At 46.3% G+C, this 12,592-nt stretch overlaps 1 protein-coding gene across 14 annotated transcripts in view; it reads left to right on the forward strand.

The window, feature by feature from the left end:
- The window catches only part of LOC117588267 (voltage-dependent T-type calcium channel subunit alpha-1G), a 79,657-nt gene extending 73,177 nt beyond the window's left edge, over positions 1 to 6,480 (forward strand). For all 14 annotated transcript variants that reach the window (XM_034279412.1, XM_034279407.1, XM_034279413.1 and 11 more), the window contains 2 exons: positions 51 to 200; positions 2,462 to 6,480. In XM_034279412.1, the coding sequence (XP_034135303.1) occupies positions 51 to 200; positions 2,462 to 5,431 (3,120 nt within the window). In that variant the 3' untranslated portion in view covers positions 5,432 to 6,480. The remainder of the gene's footprint in view (positions 1 to 50; positions 201 to 2,461) is intronic.
- The last annotated feature ends 6,112 nt before the right edge of the window (positions 6,481 to 12,592 follow it).

Here is a 12,592-nt window from a genome sequence, read left to right on the forward strand (position 1 = left end):
CGCAAATCTAAAAATCTCATAAATGATCTCCTCCTCCCCCCCGATTACAGGTAGTCGCCACGGGCATGTTCTACGGCACGGATGCGTACTTCACATCCGGTTGGAATATCATGGATGGATCTTTGGTTACCATTTCCATAATTGATTTGTTAATGTCATTGATTAGCGAATCGAGCCCGAGGATATTTGGGATTTTAAGGGTAAGTAGGGGGCTACCGGGTTAATTAGCCATCCGACAGCAGTCGCAGTCGCAGGCCTCAGCATCATCGACAGTTCAGTTTCAACAACAACAACAACAACAACAACAACAACTACTACTAATGCGATTCCAATAACAGCTATGAATGAAAACAACAACAAAGAACAGCAAGCCGAAACAAGCAGTGCAATTGCATCGACCACGCCCATTTCAATTGGCTGCTGTTTGCGCACACGCGGATCAGAAAAGCTCTCGCTAAAGCTACAGCTTAATGCTCGCTCTCGATAAAACTCTCTCAAGCTCAAGCTCAAGCTCAAGCTCAAGATCGCCTTCGTTCTATTCTATCAATATCTGTCTGCTGATTGGCTCTATCTCTATCTCTATATGCCATGATCTTTCTACAACACCCACACAAAAACACCAACACGCTACTCCAACACTCTCCAACACTGTCACACACAATTGAACGAACAACTCTACTGTCGACACCTTCACTTTTCCACATCTCTTGTTCAATTTGTCGTGTACATAGTCGATTAACTCGTATTGTGTGTGATTATCGGGTATATCTATATAGTATATTATATATATATATATGCATATCTATCTGTCTATATCTTATGTATATATGTACATACCCGTATCTCTGTCTCTGTCTATTGAAACTGCAGGTAAATTCCCTATTCTGCTATATTGAGTTACTGAGCAACAACACTAAATCCAATTGCTTTCACCCTTCGTTACTACTGCCCGTATACCCGTATGTGTGTGTGTAGACCCGAACCGAAATCCATTCCAAGAAAATCTCTCTCTATATATACTTACCATTCGTATTCCAACTCCAGTTAATGTTTGGCTCGCCTCCATTGAGTTCTTGTATATTGTATATAACTCGACCGGCAATTCCCCCGGTGAATTCCCCTAACAAAAGAAAAGATAATCCTCATGTTCAGCTTTAACCCAACACCCCCAACCAAAAGATTATGAATGTATTGAGATATTTGAATCCCATTGAACCCATTACGTTCCATTTAATCTTTCTATTCATTCCATTTGGATTCACACACATTAATGTATATTCCATTAGTTCCAATCATTCCACTTAGATATACAACTGTGTTCGGATCGATGGTCGTTATACAACAAAAAAAACATTAGATGTTTAAACACGAATAGATCGCCGGGAGGACACGGAATATCCGCTTCAGAGATTTTCGAATAATTTACAACTGAGAAATATTTTTAATAGATTCAGTGCCATGAAAAATCCACTTCGTTCTACGTAATACTTATTTTAAAACTCCCAGCACAGATGTCCGCTGAAAAGAAATGTCCTTATTTAGGAGCGTGTGGATATATAAATCAATCAATAATAAAATCAGTGGCAGAGAAACAACCCATGCACAAAAGCTCAACTGCAGCAGCGGAGCTCCAGCGGAGCTCCAGCGGCAGAGACACAGCTTCGTATTCACAGAGATCAGCCGCAGTGGCAGCGTAACAACCCATGCACAAAAGCTCAGCTGCAGCAGTGGAGCTCCAGCGGCAGAGACACTGCTTCGTATGCACAGAGAATAGCCGCAGTGGCAGCGTAACAACCCATGCACAAAAGCTCAGCTGCAGCAGTGGAGCTCCAGCGGCAGAGACACTGCTTCGTATGCACAGAGAATAGCCGCAGTGGCAGCGTAACAACCCATGCACAAAAGCTCAGCTGCAGCAGCGGAGCTCCAGCGGCAGAGAAACAGCTTCCTATGCACAGAGATCAGCCGCATTGGCAGCGTAACAACCCATGCACCCAACCCAAAAGCTCGACTGCAGCAGCGGCAGAGAAGCAAAAAACGTTTGTTGACGTCGTTTGTGTTGTGTACTAAAACGTGTACGAGGGAGGCAGCACTACTGTTATTCCGAGCACAGCTGTATGTAGGCATATTGATCGATAGCTAGAGAACCCATCCGTACCGAATCCACCATCCAGCATCTACCATACACCATTTTGGCCTTGCGTTTGTGTCCCCTCACTTACTAACCACCTTTGTTGTGCGCTTTATTTGCGTTCAATTTAATTTCATTTAATTCAATTCAATTCCATTTGAGGTGGCGCCGCCTGGCGTCGTGTACGACAGAGTGCCATCAAGCAGTGCAGTGAAAGCAGTGCATATACATACTTTTTATCAATATTTATTCAACCTTTTTCTACTCTCTCTCTCTCTCTCTCTCTCTTCCCTCTATCTGTTATCTCGTTCTGGGAACGCTTTTCGGTTGCAGGTGTTTCGGCTACTTCGTTCCCTGCGGCCTCTGCGGGTGATCAACCGTGCCCCGGGTCTGAAACTAGTCGTGCAAACGCTCTTATCGTCCCTACGTCCCATCGGCAACATCGTGCTGATCTGCTGCACCTTCTTCATCATCTTCGGGATACTGGGCGTGCAGCTGTTCAAGGGCACCTTCTTCTACTGCGAGGGCGAGAACATTAAGAATGTGCGCAACGCGGACGAGTGCCGGCGCATACCGGGCAACGTGTGGACGAACCGCAAGTACAACTTCGACGACCTGGGCAAGGCCCTGATGTCCCTGTTCGTGCTGAGCTCCCGCGATGGGTGGGTGAACATCATGTATACGGGCCTCGATGCTGTCGGCGTCGACCAGCAGCCGATCGTGAACTACAACGAGTGGAGGCTGCTCTACTTTATTGCGTTCATTCTGCTGGTGGGCTTCTTCGTGCTCAACATGTTCGTGGGCGTGGTGGTGGAGAACTTCCATCGGTGTCGCGAGGAGCAGGAGAAGGAGGAGAAGATACGGCGGGCGGCCAAGCGGGCGCTGCAAATGGAGAAGAAGCGCCGCCGGATGCACGAGCCGCCCTACTACACCAACTACTCGCCCACCCGCATGTTCGTCCACAACGTGGTGACGTCCAAGTACTTCGACCTGGCCATTGCCGCCGTCATCGGACTGAATGTGGTCACCATGGCGATGGAGTACTACCGCATGAAAATGGCCCTGCAGTATGCCCTGAAGATCTTCAACTACTTCTTCACCGCCGTCTTCATACTGGAGGCGAACATGAAGCTGGTGGCCCTCGGCTGGAAGCTGTACCTCAAAGATCGCTGGAACCAGCTGGACGTGGGCATCGTTCTGCTCTCGATCGTGGGCATTGTCCTCGAGGAGCTGGAGACGAAGATCATACCCATCAATCCGACGATCATCCGGGTGATGCGCGTCCTGCGCATCGCTCGCGTTCTCAAGCTGCTGAAAATGGCAAAGGGCATACGGGCCCTGCTGGACACCGTGATGCAGGCCCTGCCACAGGTGGGCAACCTGGGACTGCTCTTCTTCCTGCTGTTCTTCATCTTCGCGGCGCTGGGCGTGGAGCTGTTCGGGCGCCTCGAGTGCTCCGACGAGATACCCTGCCAGGGCCTGGGCGAGCACGCGCACTTCGCCAACTTTGGCATGGCTTTCCTCACATTGTTTCGCGTAGCGACTGGCGACAATTGGAACGGCATCATGAAGGACACGCTGAGGGATAATTGCGATGACGCGGCCGATTGTGTACGCAATTGCTGCGTCAGCTCGGTTATTGCTCCCATATTCTTTGTGATATTCGTGCTAATGGCGCAATTCGTTTTGGTGAATGTCGTCGTGGCTGTACTGATGAAACACCTCGAGGAGAGCCACAAGCAAATGGAAGACGAGCTCGACATGGAGGTGGAGCTCGAGCGCGAGCTGGTGCGCGAGCAGGAGTTCGCCCAGGAGCAGAAGCTGTGCCAGCAGCTGGCGGAGGCGCAGGCCAAGGCGGCCGCTCCCCCACGCCCCCTCGCCAAGGTCAAGTCGCTGCCCAAGAACTTCATCTACAGCACTCCCTCGCTGGACAAGAAGTTCCCCAGCCCCCAGTCCCTCACCAGCAGCGCTGCCAACAATCTCAACCAGCTGCAGCAGCTCCAACAGCAGAATCCATCCACATCGACATCCACATCCCCGGGACTGGGCGGTCTGGCGCAGAGGGAGAGGGGCGTGGCAGCTGGAGCGGGAGCGGGAGCGGGAGGACGCCGCCAGACCGTACAGTACTTCAATCAGCCACAGAGCGGCCCGGGACTGGGACCGGGCCTCGGCCACGGCCTGGGCCTGAGCCTGGCCGAGATGGGCGGCACGCTGACGCCTCAGGCGCTGGGCGCGCGGCTGGGCGAACCCTTTGGCGGCGCCTCGACAGCGACGGCAGCGGGAGGCACTTGTGCCGGCGCCGGCTTCGGCCAGGAGCCGGGCAACCTCCAGCTGCCGCCTCTGGGGCGCCGCGGGCGACGCGCCTCAGCCGCCGCCGGCTTCCGCAAGCGCGGCGTGCTGTCCAAGGAGCGCTCGCTGGACGAGCAGGCCATTCGACGACGCAATCTGGAGGCCAAGCGCACCAGCTGCGACTCGCTGCCCTGGGGCGGGGATGCCCTCGACTACAGGCGAGGCACCATCTTCGAGAGCCTCGAGTCGGATGGCGGGGGCGGCGGACTGGGATCCGGTTCGGGCTCAATCTCGGGATCAGGAGGATCACCCCTGGCCTTTGACATACGCAGCGTGCGCAGTGCGGAGGTGCCGCACCTGGAGCCAGACACCGATGCTCTGGCCGTGGTCAGTGCCCTGGTGCCCGCTGCAACGCCCATGCCCCTGTCCATGCCGCTAGCCCTGCACACGCCCACGCCCACACCCACATCCGCAACCGCGCTGAGGATATCGTCGTCAGGTCATCATCCGCCACCTCGTCGCCCCTTCGGCTGGTCACAGTCCGTGGATCAGGGCTGCCTTCTGGGTGCGCCCGGGCGCAGCAGTCTCCTCCTGTCCGTGCCTCGCTCGATGCCGCCACGAAGCCGCAGCGGCAGCACCAAGCAGCTCTTCAAGCAGCAGGCCCTCGACGAGGATGCCGACATGGACGAGAGCTCGCTGCTGCTGCCAGCGCTGTCCGCAGGCGGCTTAGGAGCAGGCGGAGGAGGCGGAGGAGGCGGAGGAGGCGGCGTCAGCGGAGCATCTGCTGGAGTCCCCACCGTCGCCGCTGCCCTGGAGAGCGTGGCTGCTGCCAGTGCTGTGGACTCGCCCGTGCTAGCAGTCAAATCCGATTCAGCGGACATCATGCGGATTATCAGCGAGCGGCGGCGGATGGACCAGCGCGACCAGCGAGATCCTAGGGATGATGCCGAGGACAGGGACAGCGACTACAACGAGCTGTTGCTGGTGAAATCCCCACAGTCCTCGATGGATTAGGCATGCAACACCCTGCATGCCACACACTCTTACACACTCTCTAGCTCTCTCTCTTTCTCCAAGTATACATAGATCCCTGTCCCTGTCCCTGTCCCTGTCCCTGTCTTTGTATACCAGTCTCTGTAAAACCCAGTAAAAAACATAAAGAAAATGAAAAATAAAAAAAGTCTTTAGGGAATTTTCTAAGTGCTCAGTTTTAGAACTTGAAAGCTGCAACTAAAATGGATAGGCGATAGGCAATAGGCAATAGCGATAACAATAACAATAAATAAAAAAGAAAATGATTATTCGATAGCAATAACTACTAACGATAAACGATAAACGATAACTATTCTTAGAGCGTTCGTCATCCAACGCAAGACAACAACAACAACAACAAAAAAACGAGAAAACAGAAGAAAGAATAAAAAAACAAAATTGTCAACTGTTTTTAGTGCAATCCTACGGTTTTCATAACTTTAAACAAACAAACAAACAAACAAAAACGCATCCAGATGGTATCAGAACCCATGAAAAGGGAGATCTTGAATAAAAACCCACAGAGCAGAAGATAAACCGAAACAAGAAAATTCAAAGTATAGTGAACTTAAAAGAAAAGTAAAGAAAAAGAAAAAGAATAAGAAAAAGAATAAACTATGTTCAATGTTGATTAGAGCGTTTTCCGTTTCAAGCTGTAGTCGAGAGGTCTAAAATCCAAGAGCTGACGAATTATATACAAGCGTTATATGCGATTTACATATACATATATATACCATATACTATATACAGTTATATATACATATATACATACTTATATATATATACATACTACTTATAGGGGGTACTGCATACATGATGGAAATTTGTGAACAAAAGATCATCAACTCTGTGATTAGCTCTTAAAGTTTAAACGTTTATAGGATGAAGGCGTCGCGATGAATACACTCGCACTCACACTCACACTCACACTCCCAACTGAACACTAAACAACACGCACGATGTCTGTATATAGTAAGAATGTATGTGTGTGTATTTTACTTAGTCTAGAAAGGAAAACTCACTAAGCAGAACACAGAAAAATGAGAAAAAAACAAAATGCTGACAAGACCCACATAGTACATACCGAAGAGCGGAAGAGCGGAAGAACTGTGCACAGTGTATTCGTACGAGTAGCTAATAAGTTCGTACCCAATCCCCCCGCAAAAAAAAGCCACACAAAAACATAGACAAAGGAAATACGAGTACTGCGTTGATGTGCTGCACTTCATTTGCTGCTAAGGAATAAAAAGGATAAATTTTTTGTGCAAAACGAATTTACTTAGGTACTGAGACATACAAAGGACTCAACCAGAAACACCCATAATGTATCCAGATACAGTGCACTCCACCACGAGTACCAATAGCATCTGTTCGGACGACAATCTCTCGCACTATATCTATCCCCTATGAACTCTGCCTTTTCCATAGGACCCCCCCCCGACACCACCCTACAGCAAAACCAGTGCCAAGGCCAGCGCATTAAGGGTATTCATGTTTGTTAACAACATGAGAGATTCTTTCTTCTCTTTTTTTTTTTTTTTTTTGATGGATACAATTCTTGTAGCTGTCCCAGAAATAAACGAATGGCAACCACTACAACTAAATGAGTCAGAAATTATGAAGAACTTTAAAGTCTAGCATTTATAAACAAAACAAAAATGGAGAGCAAATTAGTAGAGATTTAATGATTAATGTTTAATGACTATATATAGTGTGTATATATGGAACTATCAACGAATTACAATAGAGTATCAAGATATTTGTAGGCACTTGATCGTATCGGGCGACAGGAAGCGATGCAGATGCAGATACAGAGACGACGAACAGCTGTTAGAAGATAGAAATGAGGAAATGAGAAGAGGATGTAGACAAGGAACACTAACTTAACACTGTCAATTTTTCAACATGATCTAAGCTAATTTTTCAAAGAAAACCAAAAGCATATAACGAAAAACGAATACAAATTTTACACTCTTTGTACACACTGTAAACAAAACGTGAGAGAAACGAAGGAGCTACCCAGTTTAGATAAACTTTAAACAAAGAACTTACAAAATCAAACTTAGCAAAAGAATTGGGCGGAAGCCAAGTGGACGACGATGACGACGAAGAAGCAACAAATTTGATTAATAATAATTTCATCTGTGCCTTTCTCTACGAAAATATGTATCTATAAAAATATATATATTTACATTTATACATCTATATATACAAATTTATCAGATACTAGAACTCATCTAGACTCTCTCCAGTTCTCAAGCTCTCCCTTCTCCTACTTCCTATTCTGTCAAACACACACACAGAAACACACCACACCCACAAACAGAGAGCGAACCTTTACTCACCACAGACACAGACACAGTCAAGACAACAACCACGGAAAGATACGGACGTAAGCAGTGCGTTTTGTAGGGCAAGCCAAGCCAGGCGTATGAATGAGACAGCCGTAGGAGTAGGACATGGGCGGCACCAAGCAGTAAGTACTAAGCAGTGCAGTGCAGTGCAAGGACTAGCAGTGTCTCGCGCTGAAAACTATAGATGCAAATGCTACTCTGACAAAACTATTTACGAAGCAAAAAACGAATGAATAATTAAATAATTACTTAAGCCTATTAAAAAACCAAGAAAAAAGGAAAACCCAAATCGAAAGATTTATAAAGATAGAGATACAAAATAACGAAAAAAGGAAACGCATTCATAAAAATGCCAATAAAATTATAAGCAAATGCAAACATAAAGTTTATAGGTTAATGCGCTAGTAGTTTTGACTGTTTTTTTTTTTTGTAATTTTTTTATTGTAGCTGCTTGAAGTAAACTGAAATCAAATGAAACTGTATTCGTTTTCAGTTTTTCGTTGAGTGTGTTCCCTCTTTTCCATCCGTTTGTTTGTTTGATGAGGAGAGTAAGGCGACTACTCGCATAAAGAGCGTTTTTCTTGTTGATTAATAATTAGGTAAAAATGCTACAAAACATAAGTTAATTAAAGCAAAGCCAGCGACAAGCGCAAGCGCAAGCGCAAGCGGCAAGCAAAGCGAAAAAACCAAAAAACCAAATTAGACAAAGTTGCAGACGAAGCAAATTAAATTTAAAATTATAGCCATAAAGGTAAACGAAATGCAAAACTAAGTAAGTTTGCTTTTAGCCCCATGCAGGTACAAAGGTACAACCAGAGACACAGACAAAACCCAAGTCCCAAAAGCCAAACGAAAACCAAAACTAAAACCAGCAAAACAACATATTTGAGATGTAATTGTTTGTCAAACGAAACAAACCAGAGGAAAACCAAAGTCAATTTGGTCACTACTCGTATACCCACTGCTGTAACCGCTAAAACTAAAACTAAAACTAAAAAAAAACTGTTAAGAACAATAGCCATAGCCATAGCCATAGCCATAGCCGTGTGTAATCATTTCGTTGCGTGCAATTTGCGTATAATTTAACGATTCGATTGGTTCCACTCAAAATATGTACGCCTACCATAAACTGAGAACGCATATGTCAAATCAGCGAAACAAAATGCTAAAAGAAAAGCGAGAAACCAAAAACAAAACAAAAACACACAAGAAACACACACAAACGAGCATTATAAATTAAAGAGAATTTGAAAAGAACAACAACCCATTGTTAGCACGGGTGGGTACAAATGGGCGACCTGCTGCATCGATGCTTTGGATTCCTTCCCCAATCAAGTGGTGGCAGATTCATGAAGGTCTGCCAAATGAACTGACATGCATTTTACTTGACCAGCCAGACCGATGTGCAAAAATATGAATTTGTCTCTAGAAGGAGTCTGTTTCGTGTCAGTCCACAGTCGTGTCACGTTGCCATCGGGTTTTCGTGGCTCATCCCTAGCATGCATATTCATTATGGGACATGTACGATTGTGCTCGTAACCACATGCACTTGCAGCTCGGGCATTCCGAAACAGCAGCTTGGCTCTCTCAGCCCCTGTCCCGTCCAAGACTCCACACGCATGATCGTGGCACAGTTTAGCGTAGGATGACGTGGGGCGTCGTCTCCAGGTCTCCACTTCCCCCCATTCACCACCTGTTTGGGCCGGGGCATTAAAAATGGGTAAGTGACATTGCAGTTTTTGTGTCGCAGTCTCTCACGCGGTTTTGTTTGTATTTTGCGCTTTGTCTTATTGTCAATTTTCTCTTCATTGCATAACGATGGTGGTGCCCCCCCGCGCTTCCGCCCTACTGCTTGCTCTCCCTTCGGTGAAGTTCGCGCGGCAATAAAGCAGAGCCGCAAGCCGCAAGAGTCAAGTGAAAATATTTTGGCGCCGCTGTTGTAACATACCCGCCAGCGGGCCTGGCCTCCTCTCTCTCGCTCTCGCTCTCTCTCTCTCTCTCTCTCTCTGAAGCACTGCAAGAAAAGAGCTGCGAAATCGAAATTTGCATTCCACCAAGAGCACCGCAAGACTTTATGCATGAACGTTGTAAATTTATTTGCAGCGATATCTAAATATGAACATATCCGATACGACCCTCTGCAAGGGGATCTGATCATTGAGAATTTTCGCACAGTGTAGCTGACGCTGCACTCCACTCTCTTTTGCACTCAGCAACTCACCATCTCCAGTCAATCCTTCTTGCATCTCGCTCGCGCAACCTGCGCTCATTTGCCCGTGCGTTTGGTTTGCGTTTTTAATTAACGGTAGTTTCTTCTATTGCCTCACGAGAGATTGCAAATGAAGTAATTATCAAAGGAAAAAAAACGCAGGCAAAAAAAAATAGGAAGATGAAGAAAGAAACCCAGACATGAAAGAGTTACGACCAACATTGGGTTCAATTTCATCCGTTCATCCAACCATTCGACCATCCATCTAGCTCCCTCACTCTCACCCTAGCTCTCTCTCTCCCTCTCTATCCAAATTGCCGTCCGTTTTTCCCTGCCAAGAAATGCGTTCATGGTCAAAGTGTCAAACGTGACGCAACCGCAACAAATACTACCGCAACAATAACATATTTTGGAGGGCCAAGCGATTACAAAAAAATATATATACAAAAAACAAACAAAAAAAAAGCTGTTGCTGTTGAAAAACCTAACAAAAAACCAATGTAAAAATGTGCAACTATTTGGTCGAATGATTTTTGAGTGCCAAACTGTCCAACGCACTCGAAAAAAAAAAAAGAAGAGAATCATTGAATGTGATTATCTGCATAAGTATGTGCGTATGATATTCCACCAAGGCTATCGGTGGAATTCTCTTGCAAAAAGGGTCATGATGGAAGAGGAGATTGTCTATCAGTTGGGGGATCCTTTTTCCGCGAAGATCAGAATCTTGTATAATCTAATTCAATGAATGGATAAATACATAAAATACAATCAAATGGATAAATGGAATTGGAATTTGCAGGCGCAGAATGAATAAGTGATCGAATAAATGAATTTGAATGACACAGAAATTATATTTTACACCGAATGTTATCAATTTATGATCGTAGAATGGCTTTTCGATGTATTTAAATCTCTCATTTGTTGCAGGCAGTGCAGATGAAATTACAATCGAAATGTTGGCATCAGTTGCCAAAGACTTTGGGGGTCTTCTTATGGATAAAATCCTGTTATCGGTTAGCTAATTGATAACTAGGCATAATCGTCGTTATTAATCGTCGTCAGGGGGCCCACATGCGAAGTGATGGAAGTTTGGATTTCAACTTTGTTTAGTGGCGCGGCTATTATTTATTCACTGTTAACCGAATGGCTCTTGGGGCTGTTGGCAGCGGTGCTGCTTTGCTTACGAGTATTTCTTGACACTTTCACTTTTCTCATTAAGATATGAGCTCGACCTGGTCCGTTTAGGGCAGGGGCAAGAGCGCGACAGGTTTTCGCTGACAGAGCATACAGACCTTACGTGTACATACAGACGTACATATGCATATACGGAGCGACCCGACAGACCGGACAGGGCCCCTCCCCTCTTGCCATGCCCTGACTTGGGCCTAACCTTAAAAATCGGAGTGATTTCATTTGCATCTTCATTCATGCCCATTGCTCTCTTTTAGTGTCTCATCTGGCCCATTCCGCGCCTCAGTCTCCTCCTCGGTCTCTCCGTTTGGCGTGACTCTTCATCTACTTGCTGAGGCACCGATATACTCTTCCTCTGCAGAGGGTATTATGCTCCAGTGTTGGAGCTGTCAACTACCTTTTGAGAGGAAGGACTTAATGCAGAAGTCGACAATTACCATTACCACAACTCTCAAAAACTATTCAAAATCGTATTGAAAATACTCGAGAATGGCACAACACAGCTTTCTGTGGGGCAGGCCCATTTCCACTCTGAATGATTTTGAAGTTTGAGGTTTATGGAACGAAGAAGTCACTTCTGAATGTACATAGTTTTTTGGGTGTTTTTTTGGGTAGCCCGGAAACCAGTTTGCGTTTTTTGAAGATCTTCTGCTGCTGCTTCCCAATCTTTTGATTGTTCTCCTTAGGCATGTATCTTCTTCTACTATTTCTCTCTCTCTCTCTCTGTCTCTCTACGTCTTCTTCCTTCCAAGGCAGACCTTAAGTAAAGGCCAAGTTGCATGTTTTCTTTTGCCTTAAGCATTCATTACTCATCCGATTCCACTTCCAAAGGCTGTTAACATTTAATTTTTTGGCCACATTTTCTTCGTTTTTTTACCCTTCTACCGTTTACCATTGTACCGTCTGCCCCCTTCTCCTTCCCATTCCCTTCCTCTGATCAATCTGCCGCTGATGCTGATGCTGATGCTGCACCAAGAACTGGTTTCGATTTTGCAAATGCGAATGCAGTCCCAACTGCTGTCTTGTGTGGACCGTGGAGCGTGGAGCACTGGACTATTCCCAACTTTTTATTTGGAAAATTGTGGATACAAAATTGAAAAGCCATTGCACGAGACGTTTGACGTTTCGTAGATTGCACAATTGTGTTTCTTTTCGATGGGTACACGGGCAGAGCGCCAGTGGGAGAGGTAGAGGGAGAGCCAGCCACTTGTTGCAGCTTGAAAGAGGCCAGAGAGATGGAGAGTGAGATGGGGTGAGAGGGAGGCTGAGGCTGGGGCTGTGCCAGGTGCAAGTATCTCTGATTGTACGAGTATCTGTTCGAGTATCTGTTTGTAAAACGGGTCACCGATATCGCAACAGCAACAACAATTGTTCCATCTCGTTGTCTTG

The sequence above is a fragment of the Drosophila guanche genome, unplaced genomic scaffold, assembly GCF_900245975.1.
Source record: "Drosophila guanche unplaced genomic scaffold, DGUA_6, whole genome shotgun sequence".
In the NCBI taxonomy this organism is placed as follows: Eukaryota; Metazoa; Arthropoda; class Insecta; order Diptera; family Drosophilidae; genus Drosophila; species Drosophila guanche.